The following is a 20,694-nucleotide window of genomic DNA, read 5'->3' as shown; positions in this document are numbered from 1 at the left end:
TTAACTCACCTGCTGCTATTTGTTTTTGATGCACTTCGAGGGCTCCGTGTAGCGGATCAAGCGCTCACGGGACGCCCTTCCTGCCGGCTGGCCACGCCCACCTTTCAGGCCACGCCCCCTTTCCGCCCTTTTTAAGCGCCAGCGCTCGAGCGCCCACTGGGTTCATATCTCCTGAGGCGGAAAGCCGGGAGACGCTCATTTGAGACTGTGTGTTGTGTGCTTTTAACTCACCTGCTGCTATTTGTTTTTGATGCACTTCGAGGGCTCCGTGTAGCGGATCAAGCGCTCACGGGACGCCCTTCCTGCCGGCTGGCCACGCCCACCTTTCAGGCCACGCCCCCTTTCCGCCCTTTTTAAGCGCCAGCGCTCGAGCGCCCACTGGGTTCATATCTCCTGAGGCGGAAAGCCGGGAGACGCTCATTTGAGACTGTGTGTTGTGTGCTTTTAACTCACCTGCTGCTATTTGTTTTTGATGCACTTCGAGGGCTCCGTGTAGCGGATCAAGCGCTCACGGGACGCCCTTCCTGCCGGCTGGCCACGCCCACCTTTCAGGCCACGCCCCCTCTCCGCCCTTACGGCCACCTATAACAATGTGCCATTTCAGATCGCGCAGCGGACGAGCGCAGCGGGAGCGCCGACTTCGCGCCGAAGTCGCGCATAAGTCAAGCCCGTCTGCGCCCGTCCGCGGCCGATCGGGGCCAGGGGCACGGCACCATGCCAAAATCCTGTCCTACTCATCTAAGGACCTTATCGCCCTTCAAGGCCTGTGGCCACTCCCGGATTCTGTCCATAGTCTTGTCTCTTCACTAGGCCTTGCTCCTACCCTCCCCATACTTCCGCTACCCCCGCTACACACCCCCCCGTCACCGTGCCCCCCCCTGGCTGATTCTTGTCCCACGACCCCAGCACTGTCTGTCATCTTACTCAATACCAGGTCAGCGGTCAAGCACCACCACGAGTTGTACGTCCTACTCGACACCGAGAAACCGGACTTACTGCTCCTGACCGAAACCTGGTACTGTGATTCTTCCCTCCCCGCCCTCCTGGCTACCCTTCCGCCTTCCTACGTGGCCCTGCGTGCCGATCGTCCGGCGAACAGGGCTGGCGGTGGGGTCGCCTTAATCGCCAGGTCAGATTTGCATTTTTTATCACTTCCTTTTCCCCCTATGTTCCCTGCTGATTTCTTAGTAGTCCGCTCCCTCTTATCCTCTCCTCCCATCACTTGCCTTCTTGTGTACCGTCCTCCTCAGTCCTCACCTTCATTTTTACCTGCTTTTCAAGATCTACTGGCCAATCTGGTGGTCAATTATGCCTCGGTTCTGGTGCTGGGGGATTTTAATTACTGGCCCTCGGACCAACACGAGTGCCCTGCTTCAAAGGAATTCACAGAATCCCTACTATCTTTTAACTTCGTGTCACATATAGTTGTCCCCACTCACTCTCACGGGCACACACTCGACCAGGTCTGGTCTCTCAACCTTCCATTGGCCTCGATGGCTGTCTCTCCTTGCCCCTGGTCTGATCATGCCCTCATCTCCTTTTCAATCCTCTATAACCCACTTTCCAAAACCCCGCGTGCAAAAAACACCTGGGCGCGGAATTGGAACAGGCTGGATCTCCCCTCTTTGACCTCCCTGCTCCGCAATTCCATTCCCTCCTTCTCTGGCCTATCATCTGCCTCTCAAGCCAAGGCCATTAACATCTGGCTGGCTGGAGGTTGCGACTCAGTGGCTCCTCTACGTCGCATTTCCATTCGTCGACTTAAGGACTCCAATAGATGGTTTAATGACCACCTAAAAGAACTCAAACTGAGTGCCCGACGGGCGGAGAGGCAGTGGAGGAAAGATTACAGCCTTTCATCTAAAACTCATTTCCTGGCACTACTGGCTAAATATAAATCAGCAATCCTGGCTGCAAAAACTGATTACTTCTCCATGAAAATTACGTCCGCTGACAACAAACCCAGGGTAATCTTTGGCATTGTGAATGACCTGGCATTCTCTGACCGATCCTCGTCCCAAATCCCACCCTCCCAGCCCCTCTGCGATCAACTCAATCACTATTTCATGGACAAAATCACAACTATCAAGGCCAATATCCCATTACCTTCGCCTGCTTTCGCTGATCCCTTCCCCCCCACTGTCCAGAATCTTCTCACTCTGTTCCCTCCCCTCACTCAGGAATCCTTTCTAGCAATACTTCCTAAAGTAAAGTCGGGGTCTCCGGCGGATGTCTGTCCCGCACGCATCCTACAGCAAATCTACTCTAGCTGCCCTGACCCCCCTATTGCTTTCCTTAACAGCTCCTTGGCTCAGGGTGTTGTGACCCCTGTACTTAAGGCCGCTACCATAGTGCCTCTGCTGAAGAAACCCGGCGCGGACCCTTCCATCTCGGCTAATTTTCGCCCCATCTCCCTGCTGCCCTTTTTGGGCAAGGTGATGGAACGCCATGTCACCGCGGTACTGAGCGCTCACATTGAGGCAAATAGGGGGCTGGCCTCTCGCCAGGCAGGATTCCGCCCCAGGCATTCGACCGAATCGGTCGTAGTCTCAGTCCTTGATAACCTCAGAAAGGGTATGGATGACAACAACTACCAGGCACTGGTCCTCCTTGATCTTTCCGCCGCCTTTGACACAGTGGACCATACCATCTTACTTGCCCGTGTCAAGGCGGCCGGCATCGGGGGATCAGCTTTGGTCTGGCTCTCCTCCTTTCTGAGGGACCGCACTCAGGCGGTCCGACTAGGCGATTTCACTTCCACCCCTCTCTCTGTCACTTGTGGTGTCCCCCAGGGCTCCTCTCTCTCTCCCTTACTCTTTAATCTCTATATCTTTCCTCTTATCTATGCACTCCAGCAGCTGGAGGTCACTGTTTACAACTATGCGGATGACCTCCAGCTCATCTTTGATCTGTCCCCCTCTCTCCTTTCGGTCTCTAATTTCCAGTCAACTATGACATTCATCAGGGACTGGATGAATCACAACCATCTCAAACTGAACCCTGATAAGACCGAGTTGGTTCTCACTGGTGGTTCATCCAGCCCCTGGAACTCCCTTTTCTGGCCCCCCTCTCTTGGCCCGGCACCATCCCCCTCCACTGTGGTCAAAACTTTGGGTGTTAAAATGAATAACCAGCTCACTCTTCACTCACAAATCAGTTCCGTGGTTTCCTCCTGTTTCCTCACTCTCCGTACTATCCGTTCCGTTTCCCGCTTCTTCTCCCCCCAGGCACTTAAGATCATCATAGCCGCCCTGGTAATTTCACGATTGGACTACGCCAACGCCCTTTATCATGGCATTCCAGCATACAGCCTGCGTAGACTCCAAGTTATCCAGAACCAGGCGGCCAGGCTGATATACAGCCTTCCACGCTACCATCATTCCACTCCCCTTTTAAAAAAGCTTCACTGGCTCCCCGTGAAACAACGCGCCCTTTTTAAGATTGGATGCATGGTGTTTCAGGCCCGCCTGGGCACTGCCCCCGCTTTCATCGCCTCACTAATTAAACCCTATGTCCCTGCCAGAAATCTCCGGTCTTCCTCCAAGTCCCTTCTTCAGACCCCCCGCTTCTCACGCAAAAAGTGGGGCGGTTCTAACTTCTCAACTTTGGCCCCCATTTTCTGGAACTCACTTCCAGACAATCTTCGTTCTGCTACTCAGTACCTCTCCTTCCGTAGAGACCTGAAAACTTTTCTCTTTAGCCAGGCTTTCCCCGCCTAAAAATTTACTCCACTCTTTCACGGTCTTTCCTCCTCAGTTACTGAACCTCCAGCGCCAAGAAACCGCAAGGTGTACGCCGCGCTCTATAAGTGTTTTAAATTAGAAATTAGAATTACTCGCAGTGACCATTTCAGTGCATCAGGCAGGGTTGCCAACCATAACGCATCAAATGTTTTATACATTTGGAATGCCTCTCCATGGATAATATATAACAGCCACAGCTGCAATGCCCCTGTCATCAAGGTAATAATATGATTTACGTATCCTCAACGCTACACGATTTATCATTCAACACGTCAAATATATTTTAGAAATTCAACCATTTTTCACAAATCATCACATTACGAGTTCTTAAAATAAATTTTCGCCTCAAATATACACTTTTCAATTTTGGTATACATATATTAATTCAACAAGCAAACGGTTCTAATTTAGTAAACTGGGCTGCACTCAGGAAAGCTACTTGAGGTAGCTGGAGAGCTACTAGTAGCTCACAAGACAATAGTTGAAGAAGTCTGGTTTAGACACACAATGTGAGACTGTCCTGAAATATGTGGCTTCTGGGAGGAAGTGAGGGTTGCCACAGCCTAGACAACAGTCAGTACAGGTCTTCAATCCATGCATGGTGCTATTGTACTCAAGACCTAAATGGGGCAAGGTGGCATCAAGATATATAGCTCTTACACCATAATTAACCAAAGGACCCATTATTTTAATGGGAAATCAACCAGACCACTATTAGTAGCAGATCAACTAATGACACTGGTTTAAGATAAACAAGTAGTCACCACTAGTGAGGACCAATTTGTAATCTAGTCAAAGAGCTAACATGCTCTATGATGTATAACTAGCTCCCCACCCCCAAATGTCACAAAATGTTTCAACTTGCACTAATGGAAGTTGTGGTCACATTTTATAAATACTCCATCCCATAGACCCCCTGGCTCCACAACAGGTTCCTTTTTAGGGGTGGGTGTGGGGGGCGGTGATAACAGTTTAATATCATTCGTTTTCAAACAGTTAGCATGTCTCATTATAAGATGGAGATTGAATAATAAGTAAGAAACATATTGCCTGGAATGCACATATGTACATGACTAAATTAAAAAAAAAATGTTTAAAAAAAAAAATGAATGAAGACTGATGTGGAAAAGCAACCAAGGTTGGTAAACTACTAGCTCCATGGGGGCTAGGATTTTAAGAAAGGTTCATACCCCACACCCTTCTTGGGCTTCTGAAGGCCGGTAGGCCCAAGTCGGATTCTGGCTGAGACCTTAGGCATACTACAGTATGCACAAACCAGGGTGAGAGAATTTGCTTGGTCTGCTGATGGAATTGGCCTTAATTTCACCCTTCTCTCACCAACACCCTTTTAGATCCCAAAAGTTTTAGATTTTAGGGACCTTTGCTCTTTCTAGTTTGCATAGGGAAGATACTTCTCGGCCCTCTAAATTTTCTTCCCAGACAACTTTCACTTTTATTTTTAGAAGTAATTAACATTTAATGACCAAAAAGAGACAATGTGGTGTAAGGAAACTGCTGCAAGCCACTGAGGGATGCTTTCTGACATGAGATCCACTAGGAGTTAACGGGGAGGGTGCATCGAGCGAGCAATGACGCCACACCTTGGAGCACAGAAAGCAGGAGATGAAGGCGCACCTTGGAATCCTCTGCAGCCGTAAAAGATGGGTGAGCAGTCACGGCATGGGGAACCAGTGTGAGAAAGACCATTACGATTGAAGGGGGGCCAGGGTGCAAAGACTTTTGATTCTCAGCCTTTATTGCCTCCGGTTCCCAACCCTGGCCTTTGGCTCCACAGCACTTGTATACAGATTTGGAAACCAGGAAGCCAGGAGGCCCTTTGTTTAGCTTCGGTCTACCAGTAGCACCTAGACTCCACCGAAGCGGCTTGGGTGCCAGTGCTGCAACTGGTCCTCTGCATCAGCAGCCACCCTTTGAGGGTACAGTTGGTCCCCCCACCACCGCCCGTCTCCTGAGCAGCACTGCACTTCTGAGCACAACTGCACAAAGGCCACCCCTTTACTCACTGAACGGTCTGGTATTTCACAAGCTGAGACTACTGTTAAGTCCAGGGGGTCGTGACTGGATGTGAAATTGTCAGAGGAATGCGTGATCCCGGGAGTGGGGAAAGGGTGTGTGCGCCTGCTGAGCTAGGTCTGGCTTGTCTGGTGACCTGGATGCAGCAAGTGGATACACTAGCAGTGGGTAATAAATGTCTGCAGTTAATGAAACTCCCACATTCTAGGAACCTCTGAACATGATACTTTGTCATTCCTGCCCGAATATGCTCTAGGTGTAACCCGTTTTGGCGGGAGATTTGAATCTAAACTTGTGTTATTTCTTCAATGCCCCAAATAACTACGCTGGGCTCACAAGTCAGTGCATCAAGAATTTTTCAGCTAAGGACTTATACAGCACATAAATGCTACATGAAAAAGAAGCAGTGACAGCGAAGAAACTTTGCTCTGGGAGACTGGTTTATGTACGGGCATGCAAAAAAACTAAATCTAGTTAGGATTAACCCTGAAGAATAAATCCTTATATGTGAATGCCTTGAAAGAATTTAATGCAATCATATTTTTTTCTAAATGGGATGTCGGAACCAACAGACTAGCTTTAACTAAGTCAATCTTGAAAGTTGCAATAAGAATCTGTACGCAACCAAGGTGCCTCTAAGCCTTTGGTGTCTGATGGCGTTGATAGGCGTATGGATCTCATGAGTCCAAACACTGTCATGGAAGATTTCACTATTCATGATCTGGACATCGACCCTAGGCAATATTCAAAGAGTATCTTCTTAACCTTGTCTGCCTTTCCAGCCAAAGAAAGTCATCTTGGACACCCCCATGAGTTCCATCTCGCGTCCTAGGATGCAGTTTTTAAGTAGTACTCCCAGCAAGAATTTGTACACTACTTCCAGGATGTCCGCTACTTCAGGACTGCATTGGAATCCACATTCATCTTGCAACCTTCCTGGGAATTATGTTCAGTATTCCAAAACCCTATCAAAGTCATTCATCTTGGATAAAAGATCTCTATTGAGAAAGGCTTCTACTCCTTGACCCTGGAGTAAGGAAGGTGGGAGTGGCTCCTTGGCTGCAGCACTTCAATCGAGCATTCATCAACCTTAGAGGGGTTCCCTGAAACCTACCAACCCTTAGTGTGGTCACTGACTGGTTTAAGCCATCCTGTCACTACCTGACTGTTCAGACCTCATAGGATGAGCGCCAGTGCACTCAGAGGTCGAGAACTAACCCTGTCCTGGGCGGAGGTGTTCACACCTTTCCCCAGTCAGAAAGAGCCATCTGTGGCAGGAAGCTTCAAAGGCCTTGCCGCCTTTGAAAAGCGGCCCCAGGTTCTCCTGATTGAAGGAGTAGGCTCCCTTCCTGTGATCGCCCTCTTTTGGCTGAAAGCCAGGCTGGAAAACTTAAAAAGAATAGGTGTGCCCCTCTCTGCCAACTTCCCCCCTCAGGTGCTGGAGGCAAGGTAAAGCACATTTTGCAGTCCCCACCATCTTGTGGATAGTGTGACTTCTCTAATCAGGACTAGGGCTATGTCACCCTCCCACAGGAGGTGGGCAGAATAGAGGGTGTACACACCCCAGGTAAAGGGCCCATTGGTCACTACCTGTCACGCCTTTGTAAATGCTCCTAAATTTTGTATTTTGGTGGCATCCCCAGACCCTGAACAGTAGTATACATGGACACAAGAAGAAGAAGAACGAAGAACTGCTGTTAGACCAAGAACTGCAGACCTAGTGGTGGACTTTGGATGCAAACTCCTGTCTGCCACCACAGAACTCAACAATCGCTAACCTTCAGCTCATCTTGTCGCTGTGTGGCCTCCACAGACCCTGAAGAGTCTTCAGCACTTCGCAAATTGCCAGAGAAACTCCCTTGAGATAGAGGTACTATCTAGCTGTAGCCGCAAGCCTTCAAACCAATGAAGTCCGGTCCAGGGTCATCCAGCTCCCCGCCTGACCGACGTCTTCAAGTGCTAGCAGAAGGTACACTTGCTCTAGAGGGTCAGCTCGGCCTCTGCACCAAGTCTTGAGGTCCCAGGACCCACCGGAGCTGAAAGGCACCAGGCCAGAGTACCAGACCCCTTGCTGAAAAACATACAAAACTGAGTTCAGACGGACTCGAACTCTCCAGCAAGCCAGGACCCAACGAGAGACATCACAACTCCAGAGACCTACCTCAGCAGTGGCCCAGCAACTCCAGATTCGTCACTTCAAGATGTCAGCTCCTGACCGTGAGGTGCTTCTTTGCAGGCTGTTGCCCAGCTGCACAACTTCACTGCACCTAGCCTGCCTGGGGCATCTTCGAACCAGCTCTGCTCCCGCGGCCCCAGAGCCCTTGCGACCTCTACTATCCCCTGAGAGCCCTCAAACTTGCCTGCAAGTCCCCCTTTACTTTCCTTTTGCAGGTAGCCCCCTTGTCTTCATAACACGCAAACTACAAATCCGGGAAGCTCCCGAGAACTTGGCCTTGGAACTTGGCCCGGAACCTTCAGATTCTAAAAAGTGAAGCACTAAAGCAATGTGATTTCACTGCTTTTCCAATTGCCTTTTTCCTTCCATAGGAAATGTATTGTGCGTAATTGCGCAAACTTGTGATTATTGCATTTATTGTGATTCTCGTATTGCGAAAAGTATTTCCCCTGTACCCGAAGTTCTTGGTCTGAATATTTATATAAAAAGAAGTACTATTTTTCGGATTTGCTCTCATTTTCATTCATTGAGCGTGTGTATCATTTATTGCCTCTGTGAGTTCAACAAATGCTTAGCACAACCCTCTGGTAAGCCTAACTGCTCGCACACACTGCCAGAAATAGAGTGTCCGTGTGTCTCACACACACAACCACACACACACTCCCTACTTTTCCCCTTAAACCTCAGGCTAAGATGTTTTCTTCCAATGTGGGGGTAATGTTATTTACAATTGGGTTAAGGTGGGGTCAGTGGGGGATAACATTTTGTAATACATTGAATGTGCCTTTGGTGTTGGAATTTACTGCCATTTTTGATCAAGAAATTTACTTGAATAGAGCATTACTATTGGCCTGTTTTGCCGACATAGTCAAGCTTCATAAGGTTCAAAGTACTGATATTTCATTGGTCCAAATCGTCAAGCGAGGGACAAATTATAGGGCTAGCATAGCCTTCAACTCTAAAGTAGAATCCAATCTAATATTACTAAATCGTGACAATTTACGCAGTCATGACATTGATGTAAATAATTTTACAGGAGGAGGATACTAGAGTTACCTCGTTAAAAACCTTGGGTGAGGGGGGAACTACCCTCCCGCTTCCCAGTCCTTAGATTTTGTCAAATGAGAAATTTAATAATCTGTAGGTCTCACTTAGAAAGGGGTGGGGGGGGCAGGAGGGTTTCCCTTCTCCCAGATGGAGAGTCTGTGAGTTGGAGTTGGGTAGCAGGGTCCTTAATTCGAAGGGTTCCTTTGGATCAAACTGCAATAGAAGTGCCTAGTAATTGCCTGAAAGTGGACTCTTGGAATGCTGCTGGATTATTGACTGATACCAATAAAATGACATTTCTGAGTAGTCTGGCGGCCGACGTAATATGCATCCAAGAAACCTAGCTACCTAATGATTTTGCGCTAAAAGGCTGCTTCGTTATATGTTGTCCCGCAAAGCCTTGTAGGAGGGGGCCCGCAAAAGGGGGAGTTGCAATACTGTTTAGTAATAAACTATAGCTGGACATGTAATTAATGAATCAAAACAAATTCAGGCTGCAAAATTGTTATTAAATGTTATTTAAGGGCGGTCAGGATATTAATGAACACTTTTGGTGGTAAATGTATATCCCCCCCCCCCCCTTCCCGAATCCAATCCTATTTAGGGATGATTGGTAACTGATATGTTCTTTTATCTCTAAAATTACAAAGAGAGAAAGGCGTGTAAATACATAGCAATGGTACGTGATCTTAATGCCAACATTTCCAACAACGCTTTAAGATTATTTGCAAATGAAGCCAAGCTCTAAAATTTGCACCTTCAATTCTGGCCCCCCAATGGCAGAACAGATAAAAGAGGCATACTGCTATTGGAGGTTTTAAGGAATAAAGTATTTTTTATAATGATTGTAAGAAAAGAAAACGATAGTCCTGCAAATTTCACTCAGCTGTTCAATCATTGACTAGGTGATTGTCCTGTTTACTACATTTGGTATGATCTTTGGCATGAATGTTCATGATAACCCCAAAAGTGACCATAAAGCCGTTTCTTGCATGACGTACTTACTACCGAAAGAAGTAGGGCCCTGGAATTTCAAAGATACAACAGTAAGGTTTAAAGAGATCAAATGGTAGAACGTATTGGAATACCAAGTTAACTGGTAATTTGAAAGAATGTTTGGCATCATTAGCTACTGAGCTACATTTTTTGTTTCCAGAGCCACTACTCCAGTATGAAAATGATGTGAAGTTCCTGGTAGCTATATGTAAATTAAATAATCCAGTTTCGTTAAGAAGACCAAATTACAACTCTGTTATTCACTTAAATAAGGAGATAAATAGACCAGTGAGGGTTGATTTGTTTCCCTCTCCGCAGAACAAGGTAAATTAATCAATCTCCTGAAAATAAGGTAGCATAGATTGAAACTGTCCCTCAAGAAGGATAAGGACAACTATAACTGGTTTCAATGAAAATAAGCTGCTCCTCATAAAGATGCTAAAAGATTTTGGGAAATTACCTCTAATTGCTGCAGCTGTAAAATAAAATCGCTCCCACTTCCAATAAAGAAAATTGAATGGATAGGTAAGAGTTTGAGGCTATAATTAAGAGAATTAGATCTTCCGGGTCAATGGGGCCCAATGAGATTCCCATCACAGTTATTAAGAAGGAGGCTTCTCTATGGGCCTTGTTCCTCGCACCTCATTTTGGACGTTGCTATCAACAAGGAGTAACCCTACCTTCCTGGTCTAGAAGTATCCTAATGCCTCTACACAAAAAGGGCCCTAGAAATCTCTGCCTGAAATTACCATCAAATCGCCCTGCTTGACGAGGTAGGGAAAATATCTGCTAAAGCATCTTGGAGCACCTTTCTGAATGGGTTGAATAGGAAAAGATTCTTCCTTTAAAACAAGCGGACTTTAGGAAGAAACATTGTACGCTTGTTAATATTGTCATGCAATTAGAAAAGTATGCTTCCATTTGTGGGCCTAATGCATATGCTGCAATCAGACTTCTCCACAGTATTCGAAGAAATGTGGTATGCTCGAAACTCTTCTTACAATGGTTATTGTCCTCCATTCTTCCACTTGATGTCAGGGGCTGTTTGGTGGGGATTGATGCAATTCCTCCATAATTCTTAGTAAAAAAAGGATTTAAACAGGTTTGCTTGCTGGCTCTTCTCATTTTTTCACTTCATGTTTCAGACCTTCCTGATAGTTTAGCAAACAGATGCCCCTAGTATTGATGGTCGTCCTTTTCCATGCTTGATGTATGTGGATTATATCGTTATCCTAGATTGGAGCCCCAAGAGTTTGAACAATAGGTTGCACTCTTTACAGAAGTTTGTTATTCTCCATTTCTTGAAAATTAATGTATCAAAGAGTAAGGTACGTATTTTTAAAGGTAGAAAAGTCAGGATGGCCCGTAATTGTATCTGGCTTTTGGGTTCAGACAAGCTGGAAGTAGTAAAATCATACCCCTATTTGGGGAAATTATGACGGACATTATGAGTGAAAAGGATCACACCAACTACTGTCCCTTCAAGTTCTCATTGCATGCCAATCGCCTAAGAACCTTTTATAACACTATTAGTGGGAGACACTTTCTGCACTTGCTATTTGTATATAAGGTGAGAGTTCCACTGACCCTATTGTATGTCATTGAATCATTCCATTTGTTGAAGTGGGATTTCTTAGAGAAAATCGAGGGGCAAATTCTGTGTAAATTGTGTAATTTTAACTTGTCTGTCCCGGTTCCCAATTTAAGACTGCAATTTAGCTTAAAAGGTTGTCATGTGCAAGGATTGGCTAGTGTGGTTCAGTAGGGTTTCAGCTTAGGAATCACAGCGGGGCTTTCTGAGCTCAGAAATGGTTGGCTCAGAACTAGGAAAATATATATAATCTGGGAATTTGGATTCTGCGTTAAACCAATTGGACATAAAGCATACTTCACTGGCCTCTTTCTCATACTCAACTCAAAAGCTTTCTAAAACATTTGTCCAGTCCTATTAGTCAACAGTTGGATGTAAAATATTGCAAATCAAACAAAAAGTGTGACGTGGTGACTTCCTCCAACCAGTTACAGGAAGCCCAGCAGCATTTGTCTTGAAGTCTTCAGCATGGTCTTCATCGTTTTTGGACATTATTACAAATACATTTTCTTCCTTTAAATGTGTTAACGGTGAATTGGTCTAACTCCAGAGACAAAGAGAAAGCATATTTTTTTGTGTAATATGGGTACTCGAGATTTTAATAATGTATTATCTACCTGCCCCGCAATGATCCTTCTACGTCTTTACATCTTAAGACCACTGTTTTTACATAACAATATGAAAAAAGCAGTAGTATAGCAGCACGACAATTTGTCTTTTTTTACTAAAAATGTCCATTAAAGTTTTTTTATATGCTTTTTAAATATATATTAACGTGATTATTGTAATTTTTTATATCATCTTTTTTTATGTGGACCTCTTTAGACTTCCAAATCATTAAATACTAATTTAATTGAATGGCGTAAGGAGACTTACCTTGCCTCCACTTTTTCAGCTAGGACAGCAGCATAGCACAGATTTGATAGTTCTGATTTTACTCCGTCTTAGATCAGCTCTTCTCAGACTTGGGAGCCTTGTGAAAAACACCTTTTAGATATAATTGTCCACAAGTTATCTTTCTTTCCGTTATTTTAGGACAGAAAGGGACCAGGCAGAGAAGGTCTGAGCTACTCAGTGAGCCTTTGTCACTGATCAGAGAAGACAACTGCCCAATGGCTGGTCTGTAAGTGGTTAATAGGCAGGGATGTTTTGGAGACTTCCCTAGGCGGTGGCCCTTAACCTACAGGTGGGGAAATGTTTGTACGTAATGAATTACGTAAATAACAAGAATACATACATAGGATAAGAAATGACTTTGAGAGGGCTAATGGACATTTTCACAATCAGCATTGTTTATTAAAAGACACTTATTTGTAGAATGGATATTTCTGGGGTTCTTAAATTCACTGGGGACACTGTGCACATTTTAATCTGTGACGTAATTATTAAAATCTTGCTTGCAGGAACTTGAAGGAAGATGATCTGATCGCTTAGAATGATCTCGTAAGCTTCTTTTTCACTCTGTACTGTTCAAAATTTAGTATGGAGTGACCCGATGGCAGATTTTAGTTTGGGACTGGAGCATGCTTGCTCATAATTTTGAATACAAAACCAAGTATGCGGCAAAACTGAGTCAACAAGCTAAATCCAGTTGTGAGAACACAGAACATCTCACAGTGCAAAAGGACTTCCAACATTCACTGAATAAAGGTACTGCCAGGATGCCTCATCACAAACAACCCATCTTTTAAAAGATGATTCTGCTCACCCATCACCATAACGCATCCTCTGCCCTGGACAGACTTTTTGCATTTTAGACCTTTACCTCCATCAACTTGTCGGTTGACATCAAAAAGACCATTCCATAACAAGGACAGAGCCAAATGGTTTGCAAACAAATGCACTGACACGTAATCCAAGAGATAACCGAGCCCTCAGTTAAGGAGTCAGCGTGGCACACAAAATCAAGATCAGATTATCGTATCATGGTCACTGCTAGCAACAGGTCTCACTCTCCAAAGGGCATTATTTTTGCCCCAAAACCTAGAAGGAAAATATCTTGATACAGGGTGAGATAACCAAGTATCAGCCTGCATATATTCCCTTACCATTAATGTATGGCTAGGTTTCTATGTATGTTTGTCCTATTCCAGAATGTGATATATTTAGGTATAATATATAAAGCTCCCTGGAAGCACAATCTTGCTTCCTTATCCTTATGCTGAAGAGCTCATGCCAAAACTTGCTCCTGGAGCATCACCTCTAGTGAGAGACTGATGAGAAAACACCAGTTTCTCCGTCCACCATTGGTCTTGCCAACACTCACTACAGCCTGACAAAAGTATTGAAATAGCATATGAGAGATATACTGTATTTTTTATCATGTTATAACCAATAAAATAATGTGTTCTCCAAAAACAGAAAGAGCCATAATTTAAAAACAAAATTGGTCTATATTGTTTCACTAGTCAATTCTTGATCATGTGTCTAAGACATTAATTTAGCCATGTAACCAAAATCACATCTGTTCAATAGCTCATAAAAATATTATTCATCCATAATGAAATAAGACAGTAAAGACAAAGATGTTGGAAGCTACAATGCATTTAGAAAAAAAATCCACAGTGCCAGAAGAGATCTCTGCTAGTGGGAAGGACACCTGGATTCATCCTGTTTACAGGGATTATCACGCACCCTTACGATCTCCTACACAATAGCCAAACTGTAGAGGGATAATTAATTTGTCATTATTAATGAACTTAAAATAAACACACAATAAAGCACCCTTACCTTAACGTAGGAGTCACAGGTTCGGTATTCCTTCCCCATTAGTCCTTTAGCTTCCATAACTAAAAATAAAACCCACTGTTAGAATAGCTAAAATGAGCTAAGAAAAATAGCCAGCTAAGAAAATACAATATACACGTCTAACAGAAAATCCTTAAACTGTGACAAAAATGTGAAATGCTTTCGGAGGGAAAAATGCAGGGTTTCTCTACATGTAACTGCATAACCACAACTATTGTCTAGAGAGGAATAGCCAACAAGGATCCATTATATGGCCAGGTTCGAGCCAGAATGTTTGCTTTGCCGCATAAAATACATTTGCATACAATGTATTTAAATGGAACTCATTTACATAGTTAGGGTTTGCTTCAGAGGTTGTTTTACTTTTGATGATGCTGCAATAAAATCAGTGAGAACCCGAGGTAGAAGATAGACATGCAGAGTAGAAAAAAAGATGAAAAAATACCAATAGCAATTTGATTACAAAATATAGTTCAAGAAATATAAATGCCTTGGGGGCTGGCATCTGGCAAAGGGTGTTAGTTTAAATCTTTTTATTAATATTTTTAGCATTTTGCACAGTTTTAGGAAAAGATCTCGACAATGTACAGTGGCAGCGTTAGTCAATAGAACATGTACAGATACGCTAATCAATCAATCTATGACTTTTGAGTTACATGGTAGTCCATTGCAAGAGTCCAAGAACCACACCCCCTGGTAGAAGGGGGTATCTAGACCCAAAGACCGCATCGCCAGAGTATATGAACACAGCTAGAACATGGTGCGTTATGCGTCAACCGTGGACATAGGGTACAACATAATGAGGACAACATAAGATAATGAGGGGTGGGAGGAGTCGCCTGTGACCTGTTTCTGCGCCTAGTAGAACCCGGGGGTTGGAGGTGGGAGAAGAGGACTAGAGTTTGCCAACCCGGTGACACGGACAGGGTTCAAGACGCTTGGAAACCAGTGCTCTTCAGTCTATGTGAGGGCCAGAGATGAGCCTTGAGTGCCAGCCTCCATCAGCTGACATCTGGCAAAGGGTGTTAGTGATGGACGTAGGAAAAACAGATCCGGCGTATTTCTATAAGAAACGGTACCTAGACGTCAGTGCAGATTTTAATAGAGACTGGGCATGACAGAAGACAATGCAAAGACATGAGAGAGACGAGCGAGGACTTGTCCAGGAGGTCTTATCGAAGCAATGGGGTTGAGAAAAGCCTTGAGGGAGGAACCATCGTTTAAGAAACAGCATTCCTTTTTAGTGACCCAAATGAACGAGTTACTTACCTTTGGTAACAATGTATCTGGTAGAGACATAGTCTAGCCGCAGATTCCTTAACTTAGAATTTCCCCAGGCGTCAGACTGGATCCGGAAAACTTTCCGCAGCAGCACCTCTGCGCGCCGGGGGCGCGCCGCACGGCTCCGCCCCGACGTCGTCCACAGACGTGACATCAGCAGAGCCATATATGCCCCTCCCGGCGTGCTGACGTCAGTCTTCATCGGAGAAACCTTTCCGCGTCGCAACGCCACACCACCACCAAAAAACCGTTAAAATATTGGAACAGTGTGCAAAAGGGATGAAAAGACATGGAATGATGAAAAACCACACCATGAAGGAACGTGCGAGGCACGGTATATTGGAAACTAGTAAAGGGAAAGTGCAGAGCACCACTCTGAGAAGCAACCCCACAAAAGTGACGGCCAACCACTCTGGGAGGTAAATGAAGATGTAAACAACATCATGGCGGACAACAGAAAGTCCGCAACCTTAATGCATAACCGTGAAGGACAACAAGCCTGGAACATAGGAGCTAGGGCAATTGACCACAAGACGTCACCAGAAAGAGACGTTGTATCCCTAATAAGAGATTTAAAAAATGTGGCAGAGCCAATAGACCACAAACCAATGGAGCACTGGGCTGGTAAGAGACTCCAAGGCGATAAAGAAAGGGAGAGCGGGGGGTGGGAAAAAACACGAATAGAACCCACACTGTACAACCCAGGGCGTAGGGTTGGAAAGTATACATGACACATAATCATACCGTCCAAGTACGAAAATGGGCGGCGTAGAGCTATGAAAGCAGAATGAAACATTCTGTGTGGCAGTGAAGTGAAAGTGTCACCCTGCAGAAGGATCAAGCCACCCGAAGGGAGGCGAGTGTAGAAAGCCCAACCTGAAAAGGTCCTCGCAGAACGGGGAGGATGGGCGGGCGTTAAGGAATCTGTGGCTAGACTATGTCTCTACCAGATACATCGTTACCGAAGGTAAGTAACTCGTTCATCTGATAGTGACGTCTAGCTGCAGATTCCTTAACTTAGAATAGATACCAAAGCCATACCTATAGAGGAGGCGGGTCTGCGACTGAACCCCACCACGTTCTAGAGAGAACTTGGTTGTCACTAAAGTGACTAAAACAGTGCCGTCAATCATGTGACGAAGCACAGTGGGGACAGTAATGTCAGTGCAGCTAACTCCTAGACCATGAAGCTCAGAAGAGAGCGAAGAACAATGGAAGGCAAAGGTACCACAAGCCGACAAGAACAGCACGAAAACCCCTTTTGTGTATAATGGGTTGAGAGAGGGAAAGCCCAGAGCCAGAATGGGCGTGCTGGAGCAAAAGGGAAGATGAACCAAGCCTAGGGCCCGAGGGATCCGCAGGATCCGAGGTGTCGACAGAAACCAAAAAGCGATTATAGGTGGACCAGGCAAAGCAGTGGAAAAACACTGTTGAACCTGCGCCTGCAAGATACAGGGGGCAACGAAGGTAAAAGGCTGACTCCTGCCGAGCAAGTACCGGTATGGAAAAAGAAAACACATACTAAATATGGTGGAGTTAAAAGGAATCTGATGAGACCGCCAGAAGTGGAACTGCACCTAGGGGGGGTGAAAGATCCACCAAATTTAATGTGTCGCCTGTAAGCAAAACCCAGAGAGATGGCAACCAGTATGACAGAAAGCGCATACCGGCCCAGTATGTAGAATAACAGAAGAAGCACTTTTCAAGCTGCAATAGCTAGACACATGTGACAACAGTGACAGGCGACCAATCCATGGCCAGAAGGCCGGTAGTAAAATAGAAGACATGCCAAGACATAGGCGGCCTGTTACAACTGGCGAAAGGGCCAATGGCACACAGCCTAGCGTCAAAGTAGGAGCGACACTAAGACATCGAAGCATATCGTGCGGATGTTGGAACCACACGAAGAAAGGAAAGGCCTCCTGCAGGGCAGCGTGAGCAGCTCAGATGTGCACAACATCAAGAGGGAAACAGCCCAAAAAGAGGAACCAGGCAGCCGAGCACCACATAGTGGTGGTGGCACAAGCAGACCGGGTCAGGGACCACGGACACCGAATGAAGGAAAAAGCAACATCCCCCCCCTTGCTCGGGAAGAACCACGGTCCCCTGCACGATAGAGGCACGACAGTGAAAACAGTCAGGATCAATGCAAGTGCCCCGGACCACAAGAAACAAGTATTCTGAAGAAATAAGCCCTATGAAAAATCACAGTATGATCCAAGCAGAAGTGTGGAAACACATGAGCGGGGCAGCAGGGAATGTGGAAAAAAACGCTGTAGGAGAAGTGGTGAGGAAAGAGGCCACATACAGTAGAGATATAAACGCTAAGCTAGCACCCTGGAGGACGAGCCCAATATGGGTTGCGTGCCCAAGTCTGTACTAATAGCACTAAACATTGCCGCACAGCGTCAGAGACGGTGTGAGCCGCAGAAACAAGGACAGAAGCACTACAGACAAGCGGGACCAAAGGCACCCGAAGTGCGACAGGGCGATGCTAATAATCGGATCGCAGGACAAAAGACAGGGAGGAACTCCCCGAGGATGTCCGCGAGGAATACTCCATAGGAGCGTACTAAGGCAAGGCAGTCACCCAGCACCAGCATATACCCCACATAGGATAAGTGTCAACCCCTGATAAGGGGATCCTCTTGGGCAAAACACGCAGTCCGAGGACTGAACAGAAGTTTAAACCAGCCATACGGCTGAAATCTAATAAATCAGAGAAGGCTGAACAGTGCAAATGTTATGGCAACCCGGACAAGAGCCAGGAGACTGCCGAATCCGCGTGGGGATCAAAAAGGTCCACACCATTAAACAGTAGATCTCTGAGGGCATCCCGAACATTATCTGGGAAACGACCATGCATGGCGACGCAGAGCCACAGACCGAGCAAGAACTCGTCCCACAGTCAGTGGCATCAAGGGAAGAACAGAGCGAAAATTGCGTCATTCCCCTGCCATCAAGCAGAAGCCGAAGCAACTGTGACTGCAGCTCCTCTGGAATAGAAGGGAGAAGGGTCTCAACCAGATCCCAAAGGGTCGAGGATGAACGCGCGAACACACACGCAGTATTCAAGGCGCGGATACCCGCACTGGTAGAAGCAAAAAGTTGGCGAGCACATGCGTCCACCCACCTAGACTCCCTAGTGGGAGGTAATAATGGCAAGGCGGATGAAGACGAAGTTAAAGGCCGCCTGAACAACGAGTCCCTGAGCCGTAGGATGAGTGGACAGGCAGAGTAGATCACCGGGAGCAGGACGGTGCCTACAGGCAATAGCCCGATTAACAGGGTCACCAGAAGATGGCCTTGCCCATGTGCCACGCAAAATGCCAAATAAAGAACTGCCAAATGGCAGCAAAGGCCCCACCCCAATAGGCTCCATATGGAGCAGATCCAGTAAGGGATCAGACAGCAGGGGGACCACAGGAGGCTGAAAACCAAGAATAGCATCCGCCCTGTGAATGGCACGTGCGCAAGCAGCACCAGCTTCAGTTGCCATCCGGCTAGGTGATAATAAACCATCGGTAGGAGATGGCTGAAGACTAAGCCCTCCACTGGACAACAAAAGTGGAGGAGCCGGAGACTGACTCGAAGGCCATGCAACACGAGGCACTTGCACCATAGGCCCCCGATCCCGGGAATCCAGAGAAGCGTCAACCTCTTGTCCAGGAGGCGATGTTGCCGGCACCGGCGTCGATCGACACAGTGTGGAGGTTGCAGTGACGTCCGAGGAGTCGGGAGGAGCAGCAACCTCGTGAGAAATCTTGGACGGTGGCACTGGCGCCGACGCCGGGTTGGAGTCGTCTGGAAGGCGACGACCTCCAGAGGGGACTCGACCTGGATGCCGTCTGACGTTGATCCCACTCCAAAATGTGCCCGTTTGGTCAAGCCGAGCGTCGAGCCGGGCGTCGTTGCTGATGTCGCGCCGGGCGTCGAGGCAGGCACCGCCTTCGACGTCAGCGCAGAGAGCCGCACAGGGCTATGCGAAGACTGACGGGTGGGCTGGACGGGCACTGGGAGGACCCACAGGGCCGTGACCCGTCGCCGCCGTATTGTCTCCAGATCCGGAGTCGAGGCACACAGCCGGCGCCGAGGAAGAAAGCGCCGGCAAGGACCCGACATGAGTGCCCTCCATCTGTTTGGGACCCGAAGGCGCTCCAGGGAGAGGTGGGGACTCAAAGTACGACTGGAGTGCAATAGAATAAGCCTCCATTTGGGCACGCGTCGCCTCAACCCCCGGAAAGGGAGGGTATGGAGGAAGCGACTGCTGGGCGCCCTTACCTGGCATAGAGCGAAAGGAGCAGGCGTCGGCAGTACGCGAATGGGAGGAGGTCCTCCGCGCTTGCCGCTTGTGCCTACCTGCCCTCGAACGACGTTCGCGGGAACGATCTCTGGACGGAGCCCAAGCCAGAGTAGGAGAGCGGCGACGCGAAGGTGCTTGACCGGACAGCCGTGCGGCCAGCAGTTTCATATGGCGCTCTCGGAGGGTCTTGGGCTTCATCCTCTGGCAGGCGTTGCATTCTTTGGAGTCGTGGTGCATGCCGAGGCACCACATACAGATGAGATGCGGGTCAGTGCCAGACATCTGACGCGCACAAGCTTCACAAGCCTTAAAACCCGAAGGCATTGCACACTGTTGCGGCGACATCGAAGGTGTCGAAAAGGCCTAAAAACCAGGCCAAGGAACTGCTGGTCTTCCAGGATCCGTGTTGGTACGGGGAAAAGAAGTAAATTGACGTCAGCGCGCCGAGACGGGCATATATGGCTCCGCTGACATCACGTCCGTGGACGACGTCGGGGCAGAGCCGTGCGGCACCGCCCCCGGCACGCAGAGGTGCTGCTGCGGAAAGTTTTCCGGATCCAGTCTGACGCCTGGGGATATTCTAAGTTAAGGAATCTGTGGCTAGACGTCCCTATCAGATCTCATTCTCATGGTTTGATTCTTTCAGCAGAAATAAAGAACATTACCTTAGGGATCTGTTCCAATTTCTCACAAGTGGGATTTCAGACAAACACAAATTATATCAATTTGTGTTAAGGTGAACAAAGGCAACACTGAGGGCTTTTGGCTCAACAAC

At 46.9% G+C, this 20,694-nt stretch overlaps 1 protein-coding gene across 4 annotated transcripts in view; it reads right to left on the bottom strand.

Moving 5' to 3' along the window:
* Window positions 1-20,694, bottom strand: part of RGS3 (regulator of G protein signaling 3) — an 834,919-nt gene that overhangs the window by 599,588 nt on the left and 214,637 nt on the right. For all 4 annotated transcript variants that reach the window (XM_085609985.1, XM_085609988.1, XM_085609990.1 and 1 more), the window contains one exon: window positions 14,318-14,376. In XM_085609985.1, the coding sequence (XP_085466111.1) occupies window positions 14,318-14,376 (59 nt within the window). The remainder of the gene's footprint in view (window positions 1-14,317; window positions 14,377-20,694) is intronic.

This window comes from Triturus cristatus, chromosome 1_2, assembly GCF_964204655.1.
Source record: "Triturus cristatus chromosome 1_2, aTriCri1.1, whole genome shotgun sequence".
NCBI lineage: Eukaryota > Metazoa > Chordata > Amphibia > Caudata > Salamandridae > Triturus > Triturus cristatus.
The sequence above is the reverse complement of the archived record's forward strand: the minus strand, read 5'-3'. Positions and strand labels throughout refer to the sequence as shown.